We start from the raw sequence: 26,837 nt of genomic DNA, 5'->3' as shown, positions 1-26,837 counted from the left end.
GGCCGGCAAGAGGGACCGAGCAGGAGGCTGCGAGTCACAGCATTGGCGCGCATGTCTCATCGAGAGACCGAGTCAACTTTCGCTCACCTTCCTCTTTTTTTTGTCTTCGCTGTTTGTTTTGTGTGTGTGCGCGCGCGCTTGTGTGTGTGTGTGTCTGTGTGCGGTAGTCCTCTTCTCTCTGACAGACAGCCACAACCAGGCGTATTCTTGCCTCCCTCGATCACATCATATGACTCCACACAGGAAGAGGAAACAAACTTCCCGTCCGGGACAGGACTCAAAAGAAGCGGTCGCACAGGATTGTCTCTTATCTCCGATCACTTGTCCGTCATTTAAACTTGGTGAGTAACTAGTTTACTTGAAATTATGGCCTTTTTTGTCTTGGTGGCGTTATGTAAATGGCCGTTTAAAACTGTCAAGTGAACTGCGCCCCCCCCCCCCCCCACCATCTTCTACGTACGTCGGTGTCTGGTGACAGCCGCGATATGTAAAGCATCGGGATTGCCATGGCGCCGTACTGCAATAGAGAAAGCCACAATTTTTTTTATTTTGCGATTGATTGTGAGAATTACCTTAACGGGTTGTCTAGTGAAATTAATGTTGCCCGTTTTAATTAGGCGAGTCTTATTATATACCACGACGAAAATCGATTAGATCAAATGATAGATTTCCTCGTTTAAAAAAGCATTTCCTCCCCGTATTCTGACATTATTATCAACTGAATTTCATGTTCGTATAAATATATCAACAGCACACCACTAACCGACGTCCAGATGTATTCAAATAGCACATTGAAAATACATTGTAATGCCATTTTAAACACGCAGCATGTAAAACTAAACAACATTAATACTGTACAGTTGGTACTGCTGCAGCAATGGCTCTTTTTTCGGTGCGTTTCAAATGTGACCTGGGAACGACCAGATTTTTTCTCGAAAGTGAACGGGGTACAGCATATGCAAAATAATTAAACAAGGTGTGTTGTGAAGTGTGATAACGACTTTTTAATGAGCAATAAAGGAATAAAACCCCAACACATCAAAAGACCAAATTAATAATAACTGTTTGGAGCCTAAGCATGTTCAAATGAGAATATGAATATGTATTACCACAAGCATTTGTAATGTGAAGTTGTCAAACAAGTTCGACAAGCTTGTCAATTTCTTTCTGTACATCATAAAAAGGCATAAACTTAGTGTGTGTGTGTGTGGGGTGGGGCACTTTAAGTGTCCAATTTGAATTTTATTACAAAATGATAATTGTCATCAGTGTGGGGCACCGTTGCAATGTTATGTTGTCTGCTGCTTGTGAAGTAGGGCCAGCTGGGATCGTGACATATTGTCATGGCCACATACATATCACCATTGGATTGTAAAATGAAAAGTTGGTCGGCGTACTTCAATCTAGCTGAGGAGCCACCTCTTTCATTCTGCAACAGCACTAAATGTGCATTCACACCCTGCAACAAACGGACTGGATGTCAAAACAGAAAATTACCCACAACTTTGGTGAAATAAAACAGTGGCACAACAAAATGAAAACTGAAACAAACAAACAAAAAACCCTACTATTATAATGTGAAAAATAATTATGACAAATGCATTACTAGGCATGCCGTATTTCTTCCTTTGCAAGCAAACCATCGATGGATTCTTGTTATGGCTTGACCTTCAATAACTGCAATTTGCATGTTCTCAACAGCTTTTAGTTCAAATGAATAGATATTAATTCAAAGTAAATTAGTATTCTCAAAAAAGGTTAGTGATCCTATGCAGACTTACTATATATTGTATATAATTAACAGTAGTAGACGGTAATTTCTACACAACAAAGTTCCACTTTTTTATGTATACTGTTACAGTCGACGCATGTGTATGACGTCACGGCGCGGTGGGGGTAAGGAGGGTCGTATGGTGACGTCGCACAAACATGGCGGCACAGCGACTCGCAGAGTCAGTCGTAGCAACTCGGTAGTAATAATTTAACAAAGTTGGCCAAAGTCGCCTACCCCCTCACCTTCCTTCTCTCCACGCACGAGTGAGTTTTTCCTATGCAGCGGGTAGAAAACATTTGGGAAATTAGCACGTTAGCTCGTTCAAATGATCGAAATGAGTGCGTCTGATTCTTCTCGAAAAAGCATGTTTGATAAGGTGGCCGGCTCGTAAATTATGTCCGACAAGTGTCAAGTGAAGATTGGAGGTATTTGTTGCACACCCACACAGACTTGACAGCTCCCGAGTGAGGGAGAGACAAGGAAAAGTTTTACGGCTGAGTTCGCCCCTCCTTCCTGCTCCCCATGTGCAACAGGCAGGATGATGAGTACAGCTTGACGGGCTTCAGCAGTAGCAGAATCGTCAACATGGGCATCAAGAATGACACTGCAGGAGAGGACGATGGCGAGCGGCGTCTCATCAAATCGCCATCATCGGACACCCTGTCCCGGAACCCCCCCACGCAGCCCTTTGTCTACCTTCTGGCCTTCTTCTCAGCCCTGGGTGGCTTCCTCTTCGGCTATGACACCGGCGTGGTGTCGGGAGCCATGCTACTCCTCAAGCGAGAGATGAACCTCAACACTATGTGGCAGGAGCTGGTCGTCTCCAGTACGGTGGGGGCAGCGGCCATCTCCAGCCTGAGTGGTGGCTTCCTCAATGGGCTACTGGGGCGCAAGAAGTGCACACTGCTGGCCAGCTTCATCTTCACCTTTGGCGGGTTCTTCATGACGTTCGCACCCAACAAGGAGGTACTGCTGGTGGGCAGGATCATTGTTGGCCTGGGGATTGGTGAGTTTATGTCAGTAACCATCAGACTTGCAGCATTGCAAGATTTTTCACAGTTGGAGACTTTCCATGGCAATTAAAATGATTTTTTTTTGTTTTATCGTCGAGCTCAATGCTAACGCACATTGCAAAATGCCATGTACAGGCTAAAGAATAGCACTAATGTCACAGTGTTATTGCCCTTTGAACACAAATGGTGCAGCAACACATGAAGTATATATTCTTTAGTCTCTGAAAAACAACGAATATTACTGCAGCTTACTGAGGGAGGAATTCTTCCCACCAGGCGTGGCCTCCATGACTCTCCCCGTGTACATCGCCGAGGTGTCGCCCCCTCACATGCGAGGCCAGCTGGTCACTGTCATCACCGTCCTTATTACCGCCGGACAGTTCATTGCCTGTGTGGTGGACGGCGCCTTCAGTTACATGAAACACGATGGCTGGAGGTAAGTACTGTTGACAAAATCAACGTTGTAGGGCAATGCTGTCAGGCTCCTGCAGTGCTATTTGTAACTGAACACACAGTCTCTATCTAATATAAGTGCTGAAACAGACTGGTTGTAACTATTCACCGTTACATAAACAAAGATGCAAACAATATTGTGAAGTGACCGTCTGCCAGTCTCAGTTGAAGTCTGCACACTCAAGAGCCGTTCACTGGTTCCCCATTCATTTTAGAGTTATTTTCAAGATCCTCCTTTCAAATCTCTGAATAATCTCGCGCCACCATACCTCTCTGAGCTCATCCGCCCCTACACACCTGCCCGGCGCCTCAGGTCTGTGGACCAGTCTTTGTTAGAAGTACCAAGAACTAAACTGAGGCTCAGAGGGGATCGAGCCTTTTCTGTTGCTGGTCCCTCTCTCTGGAATGACCTCCCACTGAACATTCGGCAAGCCTCCTCGCTGCCCATCTTTAAAGCCCTCCTCAAAACTCACTTGTATTCTTTGGCGTTCGACTCAGCATGACTTAGATTTGTTCTTGATTTTACTGCTTGTAGCTTTCTACCGCCTTTATTACCGATTCGTCTTACTGTTCATTGTGTATGTTAAATCACTCCATGTACAGCACTTTGTATGCAGCGATGGCTCTATAAATACTGTTGACTTGACTTGACTTGACTTGGGGCAGTTTCCATTCAGTGTCAGTTTAACAAAACATCACGTGGCGCGTGACTTTGTGTGTTGTGCTGCAGGCTGTCTGTTTTGGACGCCTGTTGGAAGCACCATCGTTTTCGAACTTGCATGTCATATTTGAATGTTTTCGTAAAACAAAACAAATTCAACAAACTGCAAGAGTCACTTGGACATTCCCTAAAATCAGGGAATGTCACAAATATTTGTTAACTATCTGCCTTTGAAGACCTTTGAGATTAATTTGTGGTTAAGGTCTAACTGTTTTTAGCACACACGTACGAACAAAGTTAAAATGCCACAGGCTGTTATGCTATTAACCTAACGATTAGCTTCTTTGCCAAAAAGATTAATTTACACTTCACTGTACTTAGTAATTACTTTCTGGGAAAAGGTGTGGCACCACAGGCTATTGTGCAAGAATGTATTCTGGAGGAAATGTGACTGCGTTGAGCATTTATATTTATTTATTTATTTGAAATCTGTGGGAGTTTGATTTATTTATGCTGACACCAAACAAGCTTTGAGACATTTTTTTTTCCAGCATTAAAGGGCCATGTCATGTAATTTTAAGCTTTCCACAGTTAACTATGGGTCTAACCGGAAAGTAAGACACCTGACTCTCTCCGTGTGGCTGCTTCACCCCTTTCATGATGTCATCCTTAAGCTGTCTGCTGTGCGCACTGCCAACAAAACAATAACGGACACTCCTTTTTATGATGTCATTCTTAAAGCCGTCTGCTGCCCGTATTGGGAAACAAAACAATAATGAACAATGCCGCCCACATCACACGCCGCTCCGTTTGGCCTGGCACCACAGCGCACAGCCTTCGTTGTTACGTCGGAAAGTTCATCAAATGCGCAGAAACTTTCACGTGTACTTTGTATATGTAAACAATTTTCCGTGTTTTAGCCGCCTGAGGTTAATACTACCCAAAGTCGCTTAGTGTTTCACTGGTGTCTGGTGGTGTGGTTAGTCTGCGCGAGCAATGCAGGGCTGTCTCCTCACTTTGTAATGTATAAAATTGAGGACCCAGTCGAATGTTGGAAAACGCTTCTCTTCTCGTTTGTTTTTAAAGAATTAACTTTTGAAGATGACTCAAAGCTAAAAAAAAGTTGATTTTTAGCATCATATGACCCCTTGAACTTCATGCTCACCTTCCACAGACATAATAGAAATGAATATTTGTTTGCCCTTGACAATAATGCAAAAAGGTGTTCCTTCTGTCTCTGTTGTTAAAACATGTATGTAAAGACAATCTATAAGAGGGGAATCTTTTTTTATGTGCAGTTGTAAAGGTGAGACAGGGTGACCTGCGCAAAATATTTGTCGCTCGGTAGCACGTATTAGCGAAGTGTACGCGTATATAATTGCGGCATGTAAATTGGCACCATGTCTTTGGCATATTTAGCGTTCATAGCTCTGTGATTGCCTTCCTCTTGGCTCGTTTTTGACACAGACCCCACAATGTGATCATGACTCAGCGCATAATGACTGTTTAGCGGAAATCAATGGTGTTAGTGTAAGCAGCGCATGTCAGCCGCGATGTGCTTTGACCACTTTTACCACTTGGGTAGGCCAAGTGGTAAAAGAAAAAAATGTAAAAAAAAAGAATTGGACTGTCAAACTAATCGCAAATCAGAATAAAGACAAAATTATATTTGTCTGGATCTTCCCCCCCTTGAATCTACATCTTTCGTTGGTTAAGGTACATGTTGGGTCTGTCGGTGCTGCCCTCCATCTTGCAATTCGTGGGCTTCCTCTTCCTGCCAGAGAGCCCCCGTTGGCTTCTGCAGAAGGGCCGGCAAGAGGAGGCCCGCCAGGTCCTGAGTCGCATCCGAGGCTGCCAGGACGTGGATGAGGAGTTCGACTACATCAGGACCAGCATTGAAGAGGAGGAAAAGGAGCTGAGGGGAGGTGAGCTGGAGGCCATATCAACATTCCGTCTGTTTTGTTTCGACATCTACAGTGAACATTCAATCTTGATAAGGGTTAGGGACCAAAACCTGCCGTGAATAACAGATGCCCACTCATTATTATATTTTATTAACAATGGCCTATATGATTGTTTTGAACCCTAATTATATCCCAAACTATGATCCCACAATATTTAAATGGCATTTAAGGCTCATGTAAAATATCTGCATTGGTTTCGGAACGTTGTCATCGAAATGTTGCATTGTGGAAAATTAGAATTTTTGCAATGAAATCAGTTGGGCATTTTGTAGCTTTAATGGTTTGAATCGGTTGAATCATGCAAGTTGAAAACATTTTGAAAATGTAAATGTGTTTCTTGTCCAGGCGGGATCATTTTTCTGCGCATCCTCGGCCATGGGCCCACCCGCAGAGCTCTGATCGTTGGCTGCGGCCTTCAGATGTTCCAGCAGCTGACGGGCATCAACACCGTCATGTAGGTCGTCTCCCTTTTTTGGGGAGAGTGGGGGTGTAGCTCACTTTCTGGCGCCTTGTGTGAGCTTCTCCTCTTCTCCTTCTAGGTATTACAGTGCCACCATTCTGCAGATGTCAGGTGTCCGCGATGAGAGGCGGGCCATCTGGCTGTCGGCCGTCACCTCCGGGACCAACTTTGTGTGCACATCCCTCAGCATTTGGCTTGTGGACAGAGTTGGGCGCAGAAAGCTAACGCTGGCCAGCCTCACTGGTGAGTTCTTTCAGTGCATTACTCAACTGAATTGAACTCAATTTACTTATAGATACGATAATCCATCCTCAAAAGAGAAAACACACCTGTTCAGGATTGCCTACAACACATAGCTCTTCCTTTCCATGTTTTTATGATTTTATATCTGTTTTTATATAACATCTCGTTTACAAATTTTTACATTGTATTTTCTTATTGTCTGTACAGTGTCCTTGGGTGGCATGAAAGGCGCTTTTAAATAAAATGCATTATTATTATTGTTAGTGACAGCCGTAATATATAGTTAATTACGTACTCCAAGTACTCAGCATAGGTGATGAAAACCAACAAAATAACTACAATTAAATTTTAAAAAGCATTTTATGAATAAAATAAAATGTTGATTAAAAAAAACTGAAAATTCTCTTTGTGTTTATAAAAGTAATGATAATTATCGGAAAAAATGCCCTCCATTTTCGGCGTCGTCAATTTATTTCATATTAGAGCTTTCAAGGTTTATTTAAAAAAAGGCAAAAGTCAAAACGAAATAGAAACAACTGTGATGAAAATACCACACTCCTACAGCTCTGGAGGAACGTGTCCAGTGTTAAGTAAATTGAAAGTACCTGGGGCGGAGGTGTGGTTACTTTGCATTTTAAAGGTTACAGGCACGAAAGCCAATTTTAACCACATAAACTTGGCAGTGTGGCCTGACATCTGTGAGAAAGAGGTCCAATTTTTCTTGTATTGATTTATTATGCACCATGGTTGACATACTTCATAGTGCGCTAAGATGAAGTAATTCCCCTATTTGAAATCATACAAACGCATGTTTGTTTTTTTGGTTTTTTTTGTACAATTTGAATTTGATGGTCTTGTGGTTCGCACGTCGAACTCACAGTGTAAAGGTACCGGGTTCAATTCCATCTCCGGCCTCCCTGTGTGGAGTTTGCATGTTCTCCCCGGGCCTGCGTGGGTTTTCTCTGGGTACTCCGGTTTCCTCCCACATTCCAAAAATATGCATGGCAGGCTGATTGAACACTCCGAATTGTCCCTAGGTGTGAGTGTGAGCACGGATGGTTGTTCGTCTCTGTGTGCCCTGCGATTGGCTGGCAACCGATTCAGGGTGTCCCCCGTCGACTGCCCGAAAACAGCTGGGATAGGCTTCAGCACCCCCCGCGACCTTTGTGGGGATAAGCGGGTCGGAAAATGAATGAATGAATGAATGAATAAAACTCTGTTGTACAAAGCGAAAGTCATTTATCAACAACACCCAGAAACACAACGCCCCAACTTCTTTGGAATTGGGTTTGAATGACCATATGTTGACACAATTGGTCTCAGTACCTTATGCATCAATGATAATACTCTGCAATTTCTTTGAATTATTTGATTTTTATAGGTACCGCTCTGAGTCTCAGCGTTTTGTCACTCGGCTTCTTGCTGGCAGCTCAGTACTCTCCCCCTGTTACACTCCATCCGCTCGACTCCCACAACTCCTCCTGCGCAAAATACGGGTAAAAAAAACACATCCTGTGCCTCCAATAATATTGCTTTTTTTTCTATTAAATCCGTCTGGTTTCATTGAATCCGTGGTTGCTCTCTTCAGTTACTGTGGAGACTGCATGTTGAATCCCGCTTGTGGCTTTTGCTACCACGAGAACGGCAGCAGTGTTTTTGACTCCACCTGCCTGCCCGTCAATCCAAAGACCACCGAGCACTCGGCGTGGGGAGGGTAAGTTGTGATGTTAACGCAGATTTTTCAATGGAATGCTCATTTATTTACTTTAATTACATTTTCATCTATTAAATTGAAAGCTGTTTGGTGACTTGATTTGTTGTTTTGTTTTGTTTTTTGTTTCTTTTTTTGCAATGCCTTTTGAACAGGTGTGCCAACCAGACGGAGACGCTAGAAGGTCCATTCTGGGCCTACAACTTCTGCCCTACGACTTACTCTTGGGTTGTACTGATGGGTCTCCTCCTCTACCTGACTTCTTTTGCTCCAGGTCTGCAAACACGCTTGTAAAACAATCAACCTTTTCACCATGACGTCACAGGATGTGCTTGCAGGTGGCACCACCTCAAGCATTCTCCAAAAACAACCCATTTGACATGTCGTTTAACTGAGGCGGAGCAATTAAAGAAAAACATGAGAATGCCTTAAATAATGCTAGGTTTGAAGAGTCAGTCGAAACTATGATGCTACAAAGATAAATTGCAAAAAATGGAACGCCGTTTTAGCAAGTAGGTTGATTTAAAAAAACAAAACCAAAAACGTCATGGTTTGCCTACTCTCATACATTGTTTAGAAAACTGTAAAATGAACCAAACACTGAATGGGACTTGTTGTGTGTCAGGAATGGGTCCCATGCCGTGGACTATCAACTCTGAGATCTACCCACTGTGGGCCCGCAGCACTGGAAATGCTTGCTCAGCCGGAGTCAACTGGATCTTCAACGTCGTCCTGTCACTCACCTTTCTTCACATCGCAGAGCTCATCACCTATCAAGGTAACTGAAGATGCTGTCAAACATGCATTGTGTTCAAAGTTACCTTTTTATGACAAAGAGTAGGGTTTCAAATTAGGCTTTCACAAGGCTAAGGTTAGTTTCTAATTTTGATTACGGGCGAGGGTGGGGGACTCATTCATTCATTCATTCATCTTCCTAACCGCTTGATCCTCACTAGGGTCGCGGGGGGTGCTGGAGCCTATCCCAGCTGTCTCCGGGCAGTAGGCGGGGGACACCCTGAATCGGTTGCCAGCCAATCGCAGGGCACACAGAAACGAACAACCATCCGCACTCACACTCACACCTAGGGACAATTTAGAGTGTTCAATCAGCCTGACATGCATGTTTTTGGAATGTGGGAGGAAACCGGAGCACCCGGAGAAAACCCACGCAGGCCCGGGGAGAACATGCAAACTCCACACAGGGAGGCCGGAGCTGGAATCGAACCCGGTACCTCTGCACTGTGAAGCCGACGTGCTAACCACTGGACTACCGGGCCGCCCTGGGTGGGGGACTAAAGTTTAGAATTAGATTTTGAGACGGCGTTAGGATTTTGAATCCGGGTTCAATGTTTGAAGTACAAGATGGTCAATTTAGGCTTTTGAAAAATTTGAATCTTAGGTTTGGTGTTCAAATTTGGGTTTGGGGCTTCAAATTTGTGGATCTTGGAATTAACCCAATGCGCTCCCTGCCAGGCATCTTCTTCGTATACATGGGTTTCACCGTGCTGGGCCTGCTATTCGCTTTCGGGTGCCTGCCCGAGACGCAGGGCCTGCAGCTGGAGGACATTGAGACCCTGTTCACGGGACCTTTGTGCTCCTGTGGCACCTCCTCACACCTCACCAATCGGAACATCCAGTACATCCGGGTAAAGGGAAACAATTACCTCCCATCCGACAACGACACCTCCGACATAGACTAGAGTGTGGTGTTGGGATTCTGGCTTTTCCTGTCTGGCTTTTTTTTTTTTTTTTGGTTGTTTGTTTGGTTTCTTTGTGAAGACTGTTGCAGCGCAAAGGAAAATCACCTACTGCCCTCTAGTGGTGAAGAGCATAAATTGAGCAAAATTTGCACCTATTCATTTGTTTTTCTTTCTTTCTTTTTTGTGCTACCCTCCTACTCAGGCAACTCTGATCAGTCTGTGGCTTCATTTCACCCGGATACGACTTTCCTCTTACATTCTGTTTAGTTACTGTGGATGGATGGAGGGACGGATGGCTAGATAAATAACTGTACGTACATACATAAACAAAGTGGTAATTGTAGCGCAATCTGAAGTTACAAAATTAAGGTGCATAATGTTAACAGTACAGACTTGAGGGATGGAGGAGGAATAATTTTCTCATTGTGGATCGCACATGATCCATGGATTGTACATGCTTGTTCATCATCTTCCTCTCGGCCACAGGTGTCAGATGTCCCTTCCTGCGCAAATCAAAAGATGCAGGGTCTCATTGTGGACTCGCTGCTTGATCCTCTGACTCCCATTGAGTCCCCCAGTTCTGATTTGAAGTATATATTTGCCACTCCAGTTTAGTTAGTCGGCCAGTTTCTGCCGATTGTATAGTCTACGCCCTGGTGAAATGCTGTCTTTTCCAGAGTGGTGTGATTCAAGTTGCCGCCTTAAAGTGCTATGCTTGAAGTTTCAAGAAAGCAAGCATTTGACAAACACCACACAGGATTATGGCTGTTTTTCATGTGACGGTAATTCATGGTTCTCAGCCTTCAGATAACAAAGCACGACTTTTGGGGTGTGAAAAGCCACAGAAAGATTACTTTATTACTGACATTATTCCTGGCACACTCCACCAACTCAAGAGTACTCTCTTTTTTGGACTTTATTATTTTAGCCACATTTCTAAAATATGGTTCAAGCCAGGGTTATGGTTTCAAATTAGTGTTTCGGTTTTAGATAACCAAACAGGACAGTTTTGCTGTCAAGCCACAGAAACACTATTACTGATCCTATTACTTTATTAATGAACACTCCATCAACATGATAAGAGTACTGTATGTTTTTGGATCAGTGCCTTATTATTTTAGCCGCATCTCCACGAGCCGTTCTGTTCAGTATTGTACGGCTGGACCAAGCAGTATGCCGCATTTGAGGGAACTGATTGGCAGGCAGACAAAACGGAAAAAAGGACAACAAACAAAGCTTGTCATCTTGCAATTTATGCGGCGCCCCAACAGAAAAGTGCCGTACCAAACTGAAGCATATTCCTCGGAGGAGATGGTTATTTTTTTTTTTTAAATGCATTCCTGGGTTATACTCATGTTTTGGTGCTTGGTGGTGCACTTTACAAAGCCATTCTATTTTATTTTACTGCTTTAATTGTCTGACTAAAAGTGGCCGAAATGTTTTTAGAAAAGTCCGGAATTCAGCCCAGTGGACAACGGGAAGGTGGGCTTGGAAAATGACATAGCCTATATCACTGTAAGTAAAAATGAATTCCCCCCCCCAAAATAAAAAAGCACAATGTTGTATTGAAGCGCCTTGGCAAAGGTAGAACCACATTTAATTCCTTCGCTCTGTCGTTTTTTCTGAAATGTGTCTTTTTTTTTTTCCTCCCACCCCACAGCTGAAATGACCAACTTTCTATACCGAGCACCTTTTTGCGACACATCCTTCACTTTGCTTTGGCATGTAGAAGAGTGCCTTTAGGGTATCCAGTCGAACTCACTTGATGAGAGGTTATGTCAGGGGTGAGCAAACTATTGTGCTTGAGGGCCACATCGCATTTTTAAATGGGACAGATGGGCAATGTCATTTATAGAGAGGGTGAATCATAGAAGGTAAAATATGTATAGAAATAGTTTAAACGGTTGTTAAACAATTACTTAAATGTTTTTTAAAAAAATATGTAACATTGTACTTTTTGATTGTAATACAAGTAAATAAATCAACGAATTATTTCATGAGGTAAATTAACAAAACAGGAATACATCCATTTTGATTAGGGGGAACATAGATGAATACAAACTATTGCAGGACTCTTGATAATGTACATTTTTATAGAATTAAGTGAGCGCGAGGTGGCCGACCTGACATACTTTGCTCACTTATGTGATGAAGGATTTCCTTTTTCTTTCAAACACTGGGACTGCAGTGGCATACAAATGTCTTCCGTGAATTTTTGATCATCTTTCTTTTGGTATGTTCAGTTACCAAGTTAGATTGCACGTTTGGTTTGCATCTCTGGTCATCGATGCCAGTGAAGAAATTATTATGAAAGAGACTGATAAATTCTGAATGTATACTATTTATAGTACACATTAAATGGCTAATATTGATAATCTAGTGGCTCACATAGCTGAGTTCACTGGAGGTTAATAGGAAAAAAATATGGGGGAGGGGGCTGGTCTAAGACTTGCACAGTTATGTATGGTAAATTCTGATAGATTCATGATGGGATTTATTTTAAATTGAATGATATTTATGTACGTTGTCGCTGTCCAATAAAATGTAACATTTTTTTGTTGTTTTACCCCCCATCTTTGGATAAAATTAAAACATTTGCAAGATATAATAATAATAATACATTTTATTTGAAAGCGCTTTTCATCACACTCAAAGACACTTTACAAGAGCTTAAAACACAGGATAAAAATGTGCACTTAAAACAAGCATACATAATTTACAAAAGCACATTTAGATGAACAAAAAGCAAAATGGGTGAAAGAGATTAAAAGCATTGCGGAACAGATGGGTTTTAAGGGATGATTTGAAGGATTGGAGGTCAGTACAGTTGCGCATGTGTTGTGGTAGAGCGTACCAGAGGGTGGGGGCAGCGACAGAGAAGGCTCGGTCCCCCAGGTTTTGAGCTTGGTCACGGGAATGGCAAGGTTTGTGTTTGAGGAGCGGAGATTGCGGGAAGGAGTGTATTGATAAAGAAGGTCGGAAAGATAGGAGTACTTTTCATTGGCCAGCGACACAGTGATTTAATTATATCAAATATGGTCACACAGTGTAATATGTTGTTGAGTTATTCTTGTTGAATTTTGTTTTTGGTGACATTGAAGTTGCTTGAAAACCAAACTTTTTTTAAAAATTTGTGTAGTACTTGTAAAGTTCTTGTTCTTGAAAGGAAATAAAAATTTAAGTTCCTATAAGATGTGAATTTCTTCCTCCCCCATTTTACCAGTTTTTTTAACCTCCCGTGTACAAATGAATGAATTTTACCATACTAAACGATCCTTTGTCTATTTCATCAAAATGGCGTCACACATCGCAGACACAAGATGTCGCCAAAACTCCACGATACCCCCGATACCAAATTGAAACCTTGAAAACCCGAACCTCCTGTACTGTAATGTGTTTATCTCTTTGCATGCTTGTGCATGCCTCCAACAACACTAAGCAACCGCGGGAAAATCTTGTCAGAACAATGTACGCGTCAAGGGAGCAAAAACGCACGCGTGAAAACAAATAAAGGTCATCAAAAAACTTAAAAACACCTCCTGTTATGACGTCGTTAGCATTTATCGTGCACACAATGAAAGTGGACGTTTGAATTCGTAATTGCATGCATGTATTTTTATTGAAACAAGTACAGTAGAAGCTTTAAGTCATTCAAAAATAACGTTTAATAAATCTAAATAGTTTATCCAAAGACACCAAATGTGTGGTCCGCTGGTTATGACGATACGAGAAGGGGCGCGGCTTAGTGACGCATTGCGGTTACCTCCCCGCCCGCTGGCGTCCTCCACACAGCGCGTGCGTGCGGTTGCGTGCAAACCACACGTTTGTTTGCGTGCGCGTTCACGCTGGACGTGCTGGTCCAAGTAGCCTGTTACTGGTCCTGGCTGTGGCTTGCGCACGCGCGTGAATGCATCCGCGGCGTATGCGCAGGTAGAACACCCCCCAACCCCCACAAGACAAAACGTCTTATTTTTGGCGTCCTTTTGGACATGGCGGTGACTCTTTCCCCTTTCCAAATTTGAGAGGATTACGCGAGGAACCATGACGTCGGGCCAAGATGAAAGTTCGGTTCGTGTGGCGTTGAGGTGAGCCCACTTCTATGTATGTGTTTGTAACACCTGTCAAGCTAACTCGCTAGCACCTGCGCGGTAACACAGAATCACCAACCGACTTGGAACCCGGCCTGGGGGCTCTATGTATTGGCCTTTTTCCAGTCATGGTCGGTCAGCTGGTGGCCGGGGTGCAGGTGCTCGGGAGACGAGAGGATGGTGGTGTAACGGTTGTGGATGAGACTGAGTGACTGACTCTCTGTTTGGAGACGTTCCGGTGTCTCTGAACGCACCAAATTTGGGGGCCCACCAGTTAGCTCGTCAGCCAAGTGCGTTCATAGGCTGGTCAAATAATGCGACTTGTAAAGGCTATGACGTAATGGATGTCGCCATTTCTCGTCCCGCCCTTTAGGCATCATGACGCTTGCTTCTATCTATCTATCTATCTATCTATCTATCTATCTATCTATCTATCTATCTATCTATCTATCTATCTATCTATCTATCTATCTATCTATCTATCTATCTATCTATCTATCTATCTATCTATCTATCTATCTATCTATCTATCTATCGTAATTTGCTGTTTTTTAATGCTATATGTGCTCTCAGTCTTACATACAGTCGGCCTTATAAATAGTGGGGCATTGACACAATTCTCATCTTTTTTCAGCTAGAATGATTTTGAAATGAACAAGATGTGCTTTTAGGACATTTTACTGCAGACGTCAGATTTAATTTGAGGGTATTTACATCCAAATTATGGAAATGATATTGGTGAAGACAAAACTGAAGGGAATATGCCCACAGAAGTTCCAATAGAGGCCCGGCAGCGCATCACCAGGGATCAAATTCAACATCTGATGATGTCTGTACGTCATTGACTGCAAAGGATTTGCACCCAAGTACATGTACAAGTGAAAGTTCGATTTATGATTGTTAATTTGTTCCATCACTCTTGGTCCCTTAGAACGTGTGAGGCATCCAAAACTGATATGACAGATTTGGATGTAAACACTCCGAAATTCAAGGTGAGAAAGTCTTCTCTCGTCAGTCCGTCTGTCCATCAGTGCATTGATCCATGCACCTCTCTGTCACAGTCTCTGCTTGGTCGCCTTGGCCCATTTTCTTGCTGCCCTCGGCGTCCTTTTGAATCAAGTCTGCTTGACAACAGTCACATGCTGAGAAGTAAATAGAGGGGGGGGGCTCTTTTTGTCCTTTGTTGTTTGTTAGCATGTGTCTGCTTACCAACAGTGCATTCATTCAATGCAGCGTGGCTTTCTCAGTTCCTCCAAAGGGATGACACTATTGTGAAGGTGTAAAAAGAGGAGTAAAGCAGCACTTTGTTCCCCCCCTGCTATTGGAAGACTTCTTCTGTCTTGCCGCGATTTGACTTGTAGTCTTTTTCTTTTCCCCCCCAACAAAGATGCAATTAGCTGAGAATGTGTGGGCAGCTTCTCCTCCCCCTTTCATTGTCGCATCCATTTTGTGGTCCTTTTTTAAATTCTTGAAACTTAAATACAGTCAAGAAGAGATTTCGACCCACGCTGATAACTTGCAATTAGAAACAAAAGAGTGTCAAGTCAGGTCATGCGAAGGCTAACATTTGAAAGGTCCTTCGATGTAAAGTCAGAGGAAAGAAAATCATTTTTAAATGCATTTGTTTATTGATTTTTTTTAACTTTGACATTTTCACACTTTGATGACAGATGTACCATTTTAACCTTTCTAAAGGTGAGTGGTATTTTTGTTATTCACAATTAACACACGTTGCTTCATGTTTCACTGGTATTTTGCTTTGTTCTGTCGCAATCCTTCCTCGTGCAAATAAAGTGTATCTGCCTCGCAGGATATTGTGCCCCTCCGCTCATCAGTGTACACCTTCGAAACATAGTAATTGTTTCTTGTGTAAAGGCACCACAGGGACTAGCAATACCTGCTAGCTCCATCTGAAAGAACAGCAGGAGCTCTGTTGAGATTAGCGGGGATTAAGAAAAAAATGGTTTCCATGGTGACTGCAACACTCTTTCCATTACTTGACGACACACACACATCCATACACAGATGCACATTCTCCACTTTTTTGCACTGACTCACTTTCTGTCTTCCCTGTCTACTTAGCCATTAAGAAAAAGTAATAAAAATAATAAAGGTTCTGTGGTCCAACTGCGAACAGATTACTGAATTCATTAAGAGCTGCATCTAAGTATTTTCGTCGGCAAAGTTCATATCGATGTCTTGCCAGGGCTTGTTGTTGTTCAGGCTGCTGGGCAGGGCATTGTAATGAAATTAACTAGATCCGTAAAGACCTGAAGGCTTTCGTCGGCTCAGCGTAATGGGGTGGAAGGCATGCCGCTGCTCGTATAAGTGGATAGAAACTTGTGAGCCGCAGGCCAGTGGATAAGGAAGTTAAGCAGACCCAAATCAGCTGACGAGGAACAACAGCTGATAATCACCCACTGCACGTGCTTTTGACGACGGGAACAGCGATTGATTAGGCCTAAAATAATGTCACCCCCCACCCCCAAAAAAAGTTTTCCTTCCATTGTACATGAATGAACCAAGACTTCTTGCGTTTAGACATTCCTTCATGAAAAGAAGAACAAAAAGACTTTGAGGAAACAATAGTACTCATTCTCAAAGTGCTTTCTCCGGTGGGACATGAAAGAATCATTGCCCCAGATGAAAACCTGACCTGAAGGGGGCGAGGGGGGGCACAGTCGTGCAAGCACAGCAGCCACGACAGTGTCCAAAGGCCTCCCCACCCCCGTAGCCTCGTCGTTGTTCACATCCACTGAACCAAAGCATTCCGTCTTTAGCTCCGCGGCTAGCTCGCCGTGTTTGTAATTGGCGCCGTCGCCTGGCATGTAACTGACTGCTTGCTCGGATTGGAAAAAAAAAGGGGGGGGGACTATGACTGAGACTCTTTGTTTTGCTGTGAATGCTAAAAAGAGTCACGAGGATTTAGGCTCAGATATTGTTTACAAATCAGAATAGGTGATACTGTAGTTCTTATCAATTTGGGTCAGATATTCCTTCAAGTCAAGTGGACAGAACTAAAAAAAAATGTATATCTCAAAAGCTCTGAAGTAATCAGGAAGACGAATTCAAATACCTTTTTGAACTTTGATCAGATTTTCCTTAAAATCAATGTCATTAAGGCAAACAAAAAAAATGTGTTTGCATCAAATGAAATTGTTGATCATCAAATGTTAATGAAAAAACTGAAGGTTCAAAAATGTCACACAATAATAATAATAATATATATTTTTTATATGAAAAGGCTTTAGTGGAAACACAACACCGACATTTAGTTAATCACTGATAATGTTTAAATGTAAAATGTTTAATGGTTGAGGAATGCTCATCAAACACCTGTTTGGCTAACTGGGAACAGGCGGTTGCCATAATTGGGTAGAAAAGGGAGTTGATTTTATTATATGGTGTGCTAATGATGTGTTGGACCTACACAGGGAATTTCCACTGATCCCCGAGTCCTCGTCAGTTGTTTTTGGAAAAAGTGGCGTCCAAACAAACAAGGTGGGTCAAAAGTCCCCGCATGGTGCATTGATAACGGCTTTGGCCACTTCCTGCAGGTCAATGTCCTTGCGGGCAGCACAGGATAGACGTGCCTGAAGCTTTTAACTGGGGGGGCTACTTTGTAAAATACAAAATAAAATAAAAAATATAGTAGCTGTGTTTGATATGAAATTAAGTATAACAAAAGTGCACCTGTGCAGTATGGCTGCAGCTATCACATATTTTTAGAATCATGTATTCTATCAATTTTCCTTAATTTTTTTATTTTATTTTTTTTTAAGATTTCATCTTGACCTCTTTTTGGTTTTTTAAGTCAGAATCAACACCTTTGAACTATATCTCATCTAGAAATGCTTATTATTTTTACACTCAAGTTTGTATCTTATTTACTGTTCTTGTGAAGTGATTCAAATGATATTGTGAGATGAATTTTAGCCCGTATCGCCTAGCCGCAGTACCCATTAGTTTATAGAGGAAATGCAGACCTCATTGGTATAAATATGATGATGATGATGATGAGACGTGTGAATCTATTTGAGAGCGAGTGCGTCCTATTTGTGAGCCCCACTGGAGTTACATCCTTGTCCTATTTGTGGTACGGTGTCTGCTTTTAGGCTTGGAGCTTGGCAGGATGCTGAGCTTTTTTTTTTCCACCTTCCCCCTTTCTCATCTTGCAGTGGACCAGACCACTCCCTTGGACCATTTCCTCCCTGCCTGGGATTAAGATTTTAATTCATTCATTGATGGTCACCATGGCAACGCCATCCTCCGTCACGTGCGCACACACACTGCACCAGCATACTTGGGGTGTGGCATTACTTGGAGCACTTCTTTCAACATTTCTAGTGCGCGCCAAGATTATTTTAGGTAATGAAAACAAATGAAATAACGAAAGTTAAAGTTGAAAAAACATTTTTGGTTCACGAAATAAAATATAAATGAAAATGCTTTTAAATCACAAAAACGAAACTTTACCGGACTAAGTAAAAATAATTAATGATGGCCAAAATGTCTTTTGTTTGTCTCTGTCAATTAATTTAATAAATGAGCCCTTGTGCTTCATTCTAAATGTATTTATCTTGATATCACTGCACGGCCATGAGCTGGAAGAAGAGATCAAAGAGTCATCTGGGAGTCCTTTTATGTCCGCACAGAAGCAAAGTTGTCAAGATCCAGCCGATTAATAAGAGCCACCGGATGGTGTTTGTGTGTGGTTTTGGCTCAAAAGGCTCCTCCCCCTTTGATATTTAATCAGGTAATTGAACATTCTAAATTGTCCCGAGGTGTGACTGATCGCGTAAGGTTGTTTATCTCTGTGTGCCCTGGTTGGCAAACCAGTTCAAGGTGTACCACGACTATGGCCCGAAGACAGCTGCCATTGGCTCCAGCACAGTCCGCACCCTTGTGAAGATATGCAGCTCAGAAAATGGATTTATAGCATTAAAAAAAAATAGTACACTGTGCACCCAGGTTTGATACTTTTCAACAGGAGTTCAAGCCACTTCAGAAGTTGGCGACTTGGCAAACAAGGCATCCTTGCTTTATTTAAAACAATGCGCGCATGCATGCATCTAACTTTAGAAGCGTCGGTTTGGACTGCACGACCGGTCATTGTAATTCAAAGTCTGTGGACTGTTAAACAGTACACTATGTTTTTCAAAGAAATTTCAGTTGAACCCGACAACATGACAACATGTCTCTGTACAAACTCTGGTGAACTTCAACCCCATCCTCCTCTGGCTTGGAACCTTAACCCACCCAATGAATCCGTATCCCCTAAAATAGACTGCAACTGCTTTTTTTGGGGGGTGGGGGTGGGGGGGTGGGGGGGGGGGGTCTATCAATGACACTTGAAGTTGTCCATGTTTCCAGAACCCTCTAGAGTCTAAAGTGCAGAATATCAGCACCCACCAATGTGGGTTTGTCCAAATTGATTGTCCAAACAGACGTCACATCGACGTTCAGATTCTTGACCGGATTACACAGTTCGGTCTCCCTAAACAACGAGCGTTCTGTTCTCGCTATTGTGGATTACAAATGTTACAGACTGTCGCTGCAAACATCTCAAAGACAGCCTGGAGGTATCCCAGTACCACGTTGCTCCCACGGTGTCTGTGCGTTCGGTGCCAGGATCCAGTGTCACACTTAGGGATGCACAATGGCCGCACTGTGCTGGACCCCTAGACATTGTTTTGAAGGCACAATGAGGCGGTTATCCACGCTCGATGCAAAAGGCTGCCAGGTGCCTCTGTTGAGGGCTTCCATGTCAGAGGAGGTGTCGATTTCAAAATGAAGACAGCGATAAGCAGGAGTCACCATTGATGATTGGAAAGAAAAATAACCTTAGTAAAGAGAGTTTAAGAGACATTAAATGGTAACTCCAACATGTATTCACCTTTGACTTTCTCACAGAACGCAGCGATGACGAGACAGTAGTTTCTCACAGCAAATTTAAACCTTTCACGTGAAGCAAAATCGGTAGATCATAGCCAGCAGCAAGGGTAGACCCGACATTGATTTGCCTGCGCCATTACGCACCAAACAGTGAAGGCGAAATATTGTGTGCCTTTTCACATGGTGACTTCAAGCCTTTCACACAAAGATCTGTCAAAATTGGTCCTTCTGAGATGAAACAGTAGATTTTGGCATTCGTTCTCCCATTCCTTATACGAAGAACTCAGCGGTTGTCTGATATACCACCGATGTCCTCTACACAGAAACCTTTCACACGGCCACCCAGCTAAATTGGTGTAGCAGAGACATCAAGTTTTATATGAATGAGATTTTATTCATTTTATTTTCCTACTGTCTCCCCCCTCAGGATCCGTCCACAATTAGCACGGGAGAAGATCGAAGGATGCCACATCTGCACGTACGTGATGCCCGGCGAGCCTCAAGTCATTCTCGGCAAGGACAAATCCTTCACGTACGACTATGTGTTCGACATGGACTCGCAGCAGGATGCCATCTACCAAACATGCACCGAAAAGCTGATCGAGGGCTGCTTTGAAGGATACAACGCCACCGTCTTCGCCTACGGACAGGCCAGTTGCACATTACATTACGGATGGCACCATATGCTGTAAATGTCATCGGCACTCCTTTTTGCGCAGAATCCAGACGAGCAGGATCTCCCAACGACACGGCTAATGAGGCAGTAGCCTCTTTACCACAGAAATACTACATTTCAGAAGAGGAGATTTTACATTTGTCGCCCGTAGCCTTTTTCGCAGAAACCTGTAATCAAAAAATAGTTGTTGGACGGAAGGGAGTGTTGAGTGTTAAACTTCCTCGCACTCTTCTCTCAGTGTTGCGCATATACTGTCATACACAGCTCTGTACTTATACTTTCTTGTTAAAGAGATCCTGCAAAATTGGCAAGACGCTCTTGACCTCATGAATAACGTAGCTATCAGACGGTGCGGGTGTTAAAACTTCAAATCCCTGTCTCCGTACTACTTCTGAAAGTGGATGATGAAGATGGAAAATAACACAAACTGTAGCAGCATATCTTGTACTGTCTTGACCCTTACAGCTCTAAATGTGGGATCTGTTGACTTTGTTTTGCATCCCGGCATCCGCAGACTGGTTCCGGTAAGACGTATACCATGGGTACGGGCTTCGACGTCAACATCACCGACGACGAGCTGGGCATCATCCCCCGGGCCGTCCACCACCTCTTCCGGGGCATCGAGCGGCGCCGGCAGGCCGCGCAGGAACAGGGACGCCCCGCGCCAGAGTTTAAGATCAACGCTCAATTCTTGGAGGTAACAAGCCCGACGGCAGCTGTCATTATCAGCGGGGGGCGGGGGGGGAGTTTAGAAGGTGGCGATGGAGGAGTTCAGAAGAAGACACATTGGGAGGCACTTGTGCGGCTCTGTCACACTTTGACAGCGCTCACATACCAAAAAAGACAAGCTGCAACCCAAGATGTTATAACATGTGGATGACCACAAAAGAAACTGGGCAGCAGAATAAATGGTATTGTACCCTTGGATTAAAAAAAAAAGACACAATGTAACATGGAAAATAAATCACGGTCCCATAAACAGCAATTAAAACTTGTATTTAGATTTTTTTTCTCAGATGACAAAAATACTTTTCTGTGTTTGGTACCGTAATTTTAGATTTGTTTTTTTTTTTAATTGTGTAAAAACATTTTATTACAAATTGTTTTTTAAATTTGATGCGTCTGTAGATGCCACAAGATGACACTAAATTGCGACTTTTATAATGGAAAGGGTGTTTTTCATTTTGTGACATTTTCATTTTACAATGAGTTGCAAAACTACGCTTGTTCACTTGAATGCTTTTCTTTCGAATTTGTGGAATCTTTTTAAAATTGAATATAATTTTTAATCTTGAGTGTGGAAGCTGCTGCCATGGACTACTTTTTCTCACTTTCAAAGGGTGCTGAGTGAGAAAAGGCTGCTTCAAAACAAAATGGTGGACTTCCTGTTCAATTTCAGCCATGGGTCCTTTTCCTGCGGCCTGTTATGATACCCACGTCTTTCTACCTAATGACATTTTTGTGTTGTATTATGTTTTGGCGCAGCTATATAACGAGGAAGTTCTGGATCTGTTTGACTCGGTGCGGGATGGGAAGCAGAAATCTCACATCAGGATCCATGAGGATGCCAACGGGGGCATCTACACCGTGGGTGTGACCACACGCACTGTGTCCTCTGAGGCCGAGGTATGGCATCCAAGTAGGAACGTTTGCAGTCCAATGGCGTCACTCATATTTGTTCTTGGTAATTCAGATGATGCAGTGCCTGAAGCTGGGCGCTCTGTCTCGCACCACCGCCAGCACGCAGATGAATGTCCAGAGCTCTCGCTCGCACGCCATATTCACCATCCACTTGTGCCAAGTCAGAGTCTGTGCCTCCCCCGACAATGTGAGTCACACACCACTAGATGCAAACCCTATTCTCTGTTGTGATGTAATATATAACATCTCCCTCTCTATTGTAAGCAGCCCCGTTGAAATCAGACGCATGCAAAAGACCCACTGCTCACTGCGTTGAAATGCATTGAAAGGAAAAATCATCCAATATGCATTTTCCATGATAAACTGGGGGTTAAATTCCCCTCCCCCCATTTTTAAAAAAAGCCTCACATTTTAAATATTAAAATACAAATGCCTTTTTAAAATTAGAAAGACATAAAATGCAGATACATTTTGAGTAAATTACTCATAATAAGTTACATGTACCTAAATTAATAAAAACTGGAAATAAACACATTTTTAAATGTAAATATTTTCACTTGTAAAGTCACTTACTGTTTATATTTGATGGTAAGACCTGCCGCATTCTTTCTTCTTGGTTCCTTCAGCAGGAAGACGGCGACAATCGGGTCTCCAATGGCAACGGAGACATGGACGAGTATGAGACGCTCAGTGCCAAATTTCACTTTGTGGACTTGGCCGGGTCCGAGAGGCTCAAGAGGACAGGCGCCACTGGAGACCGAGCCAAAGAGGGCATCTCCATCAACTGTGGACTGGTGAGTGAGCAATAGTGTTGCGCTGACATCTGGTGGACACCATGGATACATGAACACTGTCTCTTTATAAATTAGAACATTGTGGAAATCTTAATTGATGTCAGTTGTTAAATTTAGAAAGTGAAACCCATAATAGCGTTAACCCACATTTATCGCAGGAATATGTTGTATGTGATGGGTGAAAATCTGCCATGTGGAGAGATCATCTTTAAATAAAAAGTGTTCTTCCTCTCCTGCACACTTTTAACTCATTTAGAGGAATTAAAACACACTTTTCAATCACGTGAATGTTTCTGAACACCTACAAAATATTCAGTTTGGATTGATTTACCTACTGTGTTGTGCAACAACTGAGACAAAACCAGCAACGCATCAACACCTTGCATCTAACGTACGCAATCATGAACCCACGGGACATGAACGACTGTATTCAATCGATAAATTATTCAACAAAAAACAACCACCTACACTTGAGACTGATTAATAGTATTAGCTAGCACGATAGACAGTGTTGAGTTTATTTGTTGATTATTTCATTCATTCATTTTCCCATTTATAGCTGGCTCTGGGGAATGTCATCAGCGCTTTGGGCGACCGCAGCAAGCGAGCCTCACACGTGCCTTACAGAGACTCCAAACTGACTCGACTTCTGCAGGACTCCTTGGGAGGAAACAGGTCAATGGAGACACCTTGCTCTATGATTTTCCCCACAAAGGCACACTAAAGAGTTAGCCTTCCGTGTCTCAGCCAAACAGTGATGATTGCCTGCATCAGCCCGTCCGACCGCGACTTCATGGAGACACTCAACACACTCAAGTATGCCAACCGCGCCCGCAACATCAAGAACAAGGTGATGGTGAACCAGGACAAAGCCAGCCAGCAGATCAGCGCGCTCAGGACGGAGATCGCCAGGCTGCAGATGGAACTCATGGAGTACAAGACGGTGTGTGTGTCTGTGGGGGGGGGGGGGGTATTTTAAAGGGAATGTACTGTGGATATTAAAAGTCCATCCACTTTTTCCATCTTTTTTGAGCAAGTAAAGATAAGCTGAAATAAGTAAGGTGGTTGCAAAGGTCTGCACACCCGCAAAATGTTTTCAGAATGTTTCAGTCATATTCAAAATGTTGTTAAACGGGAGACTGTAAATGTCATTGTTTAATTTTACTTCATCCATAGTCCCTCTTGTTTGTGTACAAATACAAATAAATATTTTACGCAACCTGTCACCTGTGGTGTCAGAAAGTGCTGACAGGTGTCCATTCCCACGCAGGGTAAACGCCTGGCGGGTCAGGATGGTGTGGAGAGCTTTAGCGACATGTTCCATGAGAACACCATGCTGCAGACGGAGAATGGCAACTTGCGTGTGCGGGTGAAGGCCATGCAGGAGACCATCGACGCCCAGAGGGCGCGACTCACGCAGTTGCTCAGCGACCAGGCCAACCAGGCCCTTGCCAGGATGGGTAGGCACCACCGAACACAAGAGCTGGATAGAAAATGTTTCATTTTTCTGGAAACAAATCCAGTGCAGCACACTCTCTAATTAGCGATCATCGCAAGTCAACATATTACAACTAGCACTATACACTCTAAAGGAGCTCAGGCTGTAAGTAAACAATGGATGTTACATTTTCCCCAAAAAGAGTTTGCAGCTGTTGCGATATTTTTTAAAAAAAAAAGAAAAAGCAATTTTACAAGAAGAATTTAGTTCCCTTATCACACTGGATGTGAACCAGACCATGACCTTAACACCACACATCGACCGTCATTTTTCATCTAATGTTCAAACCAATAGCATGAAAAATTCATCACTTTCCTTTCTTGTTCAGGCGAAGGAGGCACAGAGGAAATTGGCAACATGATTCAGAGTTATATCAAGGAAATTGAAGAACTCAGGTAAACACAGGAGGGGCCCGATGCTGTGCGTTAAGTCTTTAGCCTTGAATGAAACTGTACCGGTTGAGCTTAAAGCTGTTTCGATCGGTCAAATTTTGTACTTATCGTGCTCACTGAACATTTACATGATCAAAAGTCCTGTAATATTTGTTGCGTCAATATAAATATTTGTTTTTCTGCCTAAAATTTGTTAAGTCAAATGTATATAAATCAGCATTTATTGTATTGTATTGTATTCGTTCATTTTTCATTCCTTTTTGTTTTAGGGCATTGAAATATTTTATAGGTAGTCTTGTAAATTATATAAAATACTTTTAATGATTTTTCATTAAATAATTATTTAATTAGTAAGATCAATAGTAAAATTAGCACACTCTCATTTAAAAAAAAAAACAGTTTTTGTTCTGTTTATTGCTGCTGTAATAATTACTCCATTCATGATAATTTTCAGAAAGTGAAAACTATTTTCGGATTCAAATCTGTTGTGATAAATTACAAAAATAATCAATAAAATAAACGATTTAGCATTCTTTTGATTTATTAGATAATTATTCATGATTGACATTAAGAAAAAACAATACAAATACATAATACAATTCTTTACAAAAACATTTTACATACAGTATTTTACCTACCTAATGTGTTGCTCAGAGCCAAGCTTCTGGAGAGTGAGGCGGTGAACGAGAGCCTGCGCAAGAGCCTATCTCGTGCCTCCAACCGCCAGGCCTTCTACGGCGGTCCTGGCTCCTTCTCCTCTTCCTCCACCGCCCCTGAGAAGGAGACATCCGACATCATCGAGATGGCCAAGAAGGACCTGGAGAAGCTGAAGAAGCGGGAGAAAAAGAAGAAGAAAAGGTGATCAAAGACTGAATGTTGGACTGGCAAAACTCATTCAGTAAGCTCCTTATGAAAGTGGGGGACATTTTGTATCATTTGACAAATGACAGGAAATTGGCTGGACATCATGACGGGATGACAGGACAGGAAAAATATGAGGGCCTATGCCTGAATTTGAACAGGAACTTGGCTATTTCGGTTTGAAGAAGCTATTTCGTACTTTGACAAACTCCAATTAGGGAATATGTCCACTCGAGCTCGAATTGGAAGCCAGTATAGTAGCCGTAGTAAATGGCTTTAATTTTCAATTGTTTCATTTTGTCAGGGCATAAAGACTCATGACAAAAACGGAGATGCACAGTTCATCAGTTGATCACATTCATTCGAGATTTTGAAGGCAAAAGATTTTCTCACCCTTCCGTCCGTCCTTCCTTCCTTCCTTCCTTCCTTCCTTCCTTCCTTCCTTCCTTCCTTCCTTCCTTCCTTCCTCTCTTCATCTCTCTTCACTTGTCGTTTACCCTTTCACTTCCTCCCCTGAAGACTCGAGCAGCTGTTGGAGGAGCGAGAGAGGAGGAGGGAGGAGGAGGAGGTGGTGGAGGAGGTTGTCGTCAGGTTTGTTGGCTTCCACCCTCCCGCTGTCCTTTTTGCTCCTCACTTTTGAACTCATCCTCCTCATAATCATGAAACACAAGCCTCAGTCTTGCCTATGATTCGCCCATCAACACCACTTGTGTTTGTCATTGAAAAAGTTACTTTAATTCATATAAAGTTTTAATTTTATGTTGCAAAACATCTGCAATGCTTTTGCAATCACAACGTTGGCAGCCAGCTTTTGGATGAAATAGTTATCCAAAATGGCTTTTCATTCTCATGCCTTCTGGTCCCTTTCCCCCCCACCCCAGTGCAAAGTTCCTCTTTTCGTTTCACGGTTTGACACGCTGTATTTTTTACCAACAAGCTAATGACAGCATACACTGCTTAATGTCCAAAACATTAGGTACACCTGCATGTTTGACGAACCAAAACAGATTTAC

General features: G+C 42.7%; 2 protein-coding genes across 12 annotated transcripts in view; both read left to right on the top strand.

The window, feature by feature from the left end:
- The first annotated feature begins 188 nt into the window (after nucleotides 1–188).
- On the top strand, nucleotides 189–13,915 carry LOC127597874 (proton myo-inositol cotransporter-like). 4 transcript variants are annotated; one of them, XM_052061222.1, is made up of 13 exons: nucleotides 195–341; nucleotides 2,223–2,780; nucleotides 3,064–3,223; nucleotides 5,618–5,826; nucleotides 6,211–6,319; nucleotides 6,405–6,568; nucleotides 7,950–8,064; nucleotides 8,157–8,282; nucleotides 8,435–8,553; nucleotides 8,905–9,057; nucleotides 9,753–9,925; nucleotides 11,426–11,494; nucleotides 11,640–13,915. In XM_052061222.1, exons 2-13 carry the CDS (start codon nucleotides 2,297–2,299, stop codon nucleotides 11,646–11,648), a joined length of 1,890 nt encoding a protein of 629 aa, XP_051917182.1. In that variant the 5' UTR covers nucleotides 195–341; nucleotides 2,223–2,296; the 3' UTR covers nucleotides 11,649–13,915. The 4 variants fall into 4 exon arrangements, with proteins under 4 accessions (XP_051917184.1, XP_051917182.1, XP_051917181.1 ...); XM_052061224.1 differs by having other exon boundaries at nucleotides 189–341; nucleotides 2,308–2,780; nucleotides 11,426–13,915; XM_052061221.1 differs by having other exon boundaries at nucleotides 11,426–13,915.
- kif21a (kinesin family member 21A) overlaps nucleotides 13,913–26,837 on the top strand; it is a 26,834-nt gene continuing 13,909 nt past the window's right edge. For 5 of the 8 annotated variants that reach the window (XM_052061207.1, XM_052061205.1, XM_052061206.1 and 2 more), the window contains exons 1-12: nucleotides 13,913–14,064; nucleotides 20,390–20,612; nucleotides 21,153–21,335; nucleotides 22,124–22,264; nucleotides 22,332–22,466; nucleotides 22,906–23,073; nucleotides 23,633–23,748; nucleotides 23,821–24,016; nucleotides 24,344–24,533; nucleotides 24,900–24,966; nucleotides 25,618–25,821; nucleotides 26,344–26,415. In XM_052061207.1, coding sequence (XP_051917167.1) covers nucleotides 14,021–14,064; nucleotides 20,390–20,612; nucleotides 21,153–21,335; nucleotides 22,124–22,264; nucleotides 22,332–22,466; nucleotides 22,906–23,073; nucleotides 23,633–23,748; nucleotides 23,821–24,016; nucleotides 24,344–24,533; nucleotides 24,900–24,966; nucleotides 25,618–25,821; nucleotides 26,344–26,415 — 1,739 coding nt within the window. In that variant the 5' untranslated portion in view covers nucleotides 13,913–14,020. Of the gene's footprint in view, nucleotides 14,065–17,501; nucleotides 17,569–20,389; nucleotides 20,613–21,152; nucleotides 21,336–22,123; nucleotides 22,265–22,331; nucleotides 22,467–22,905; nucleotides 23,074–23,632; nucleotides 23,749–23,820; nucleotides 24,017–24,343; nucleotides 24,534–24,899; nucleotides 24,967–25,617; nucleotides 25,822–26,343; nucleotides 26,416–26,837 lie in introns of all 8 variants that reach the window. The other 3 variants (XM_052061211.1, XM_052061208.1, XM_052061209.1) reach the window with 2 other exon arrangements.

The sequence above is a fragment of the Hippocampus zosterae genome, chromosome 3, assembly GCF_025434085.1.
Source record: "Hippocampus zosterae strain Florida chromosome 3, ASM2543408v3, whole genome shotgun sequence".
Taxonomy (NCBI): Eukaryota; Metazoa; Chordata; class Actinopteri; order Syngnathiformes; family Syngnathidae; genus Hippocampus; species Hippocampus zosterae.
This window is presented reverse-complemented; position numbering and strand designations above follow the sequence as displayed.

Excerpts from the sequence above, each read along its gene's own strand:
- LOC127597874 (XM_052061221.1), top strand. The coding sequence starts at position 2,297 with ATGTGCAACAGGCAGGATGATGAGTACAGCTTGACGGGCTTCAGCAGT. Across the intron at positions 3,224-5,617 it reads ATGAAACACGATGGCTGGAG|GTACATGTTGGGTCTGTCGG; the intron begins GTAAGTACTGTT and ends TCGTTGGTTAAG. Across the intron at positions 9,058-9,752 it reads AGAGCTCATCACCTATCAAG|GCATCTTCTTCGTATACATG; the intron begins GTAACTGAAGAT and ends GCTCCCTGCCAG.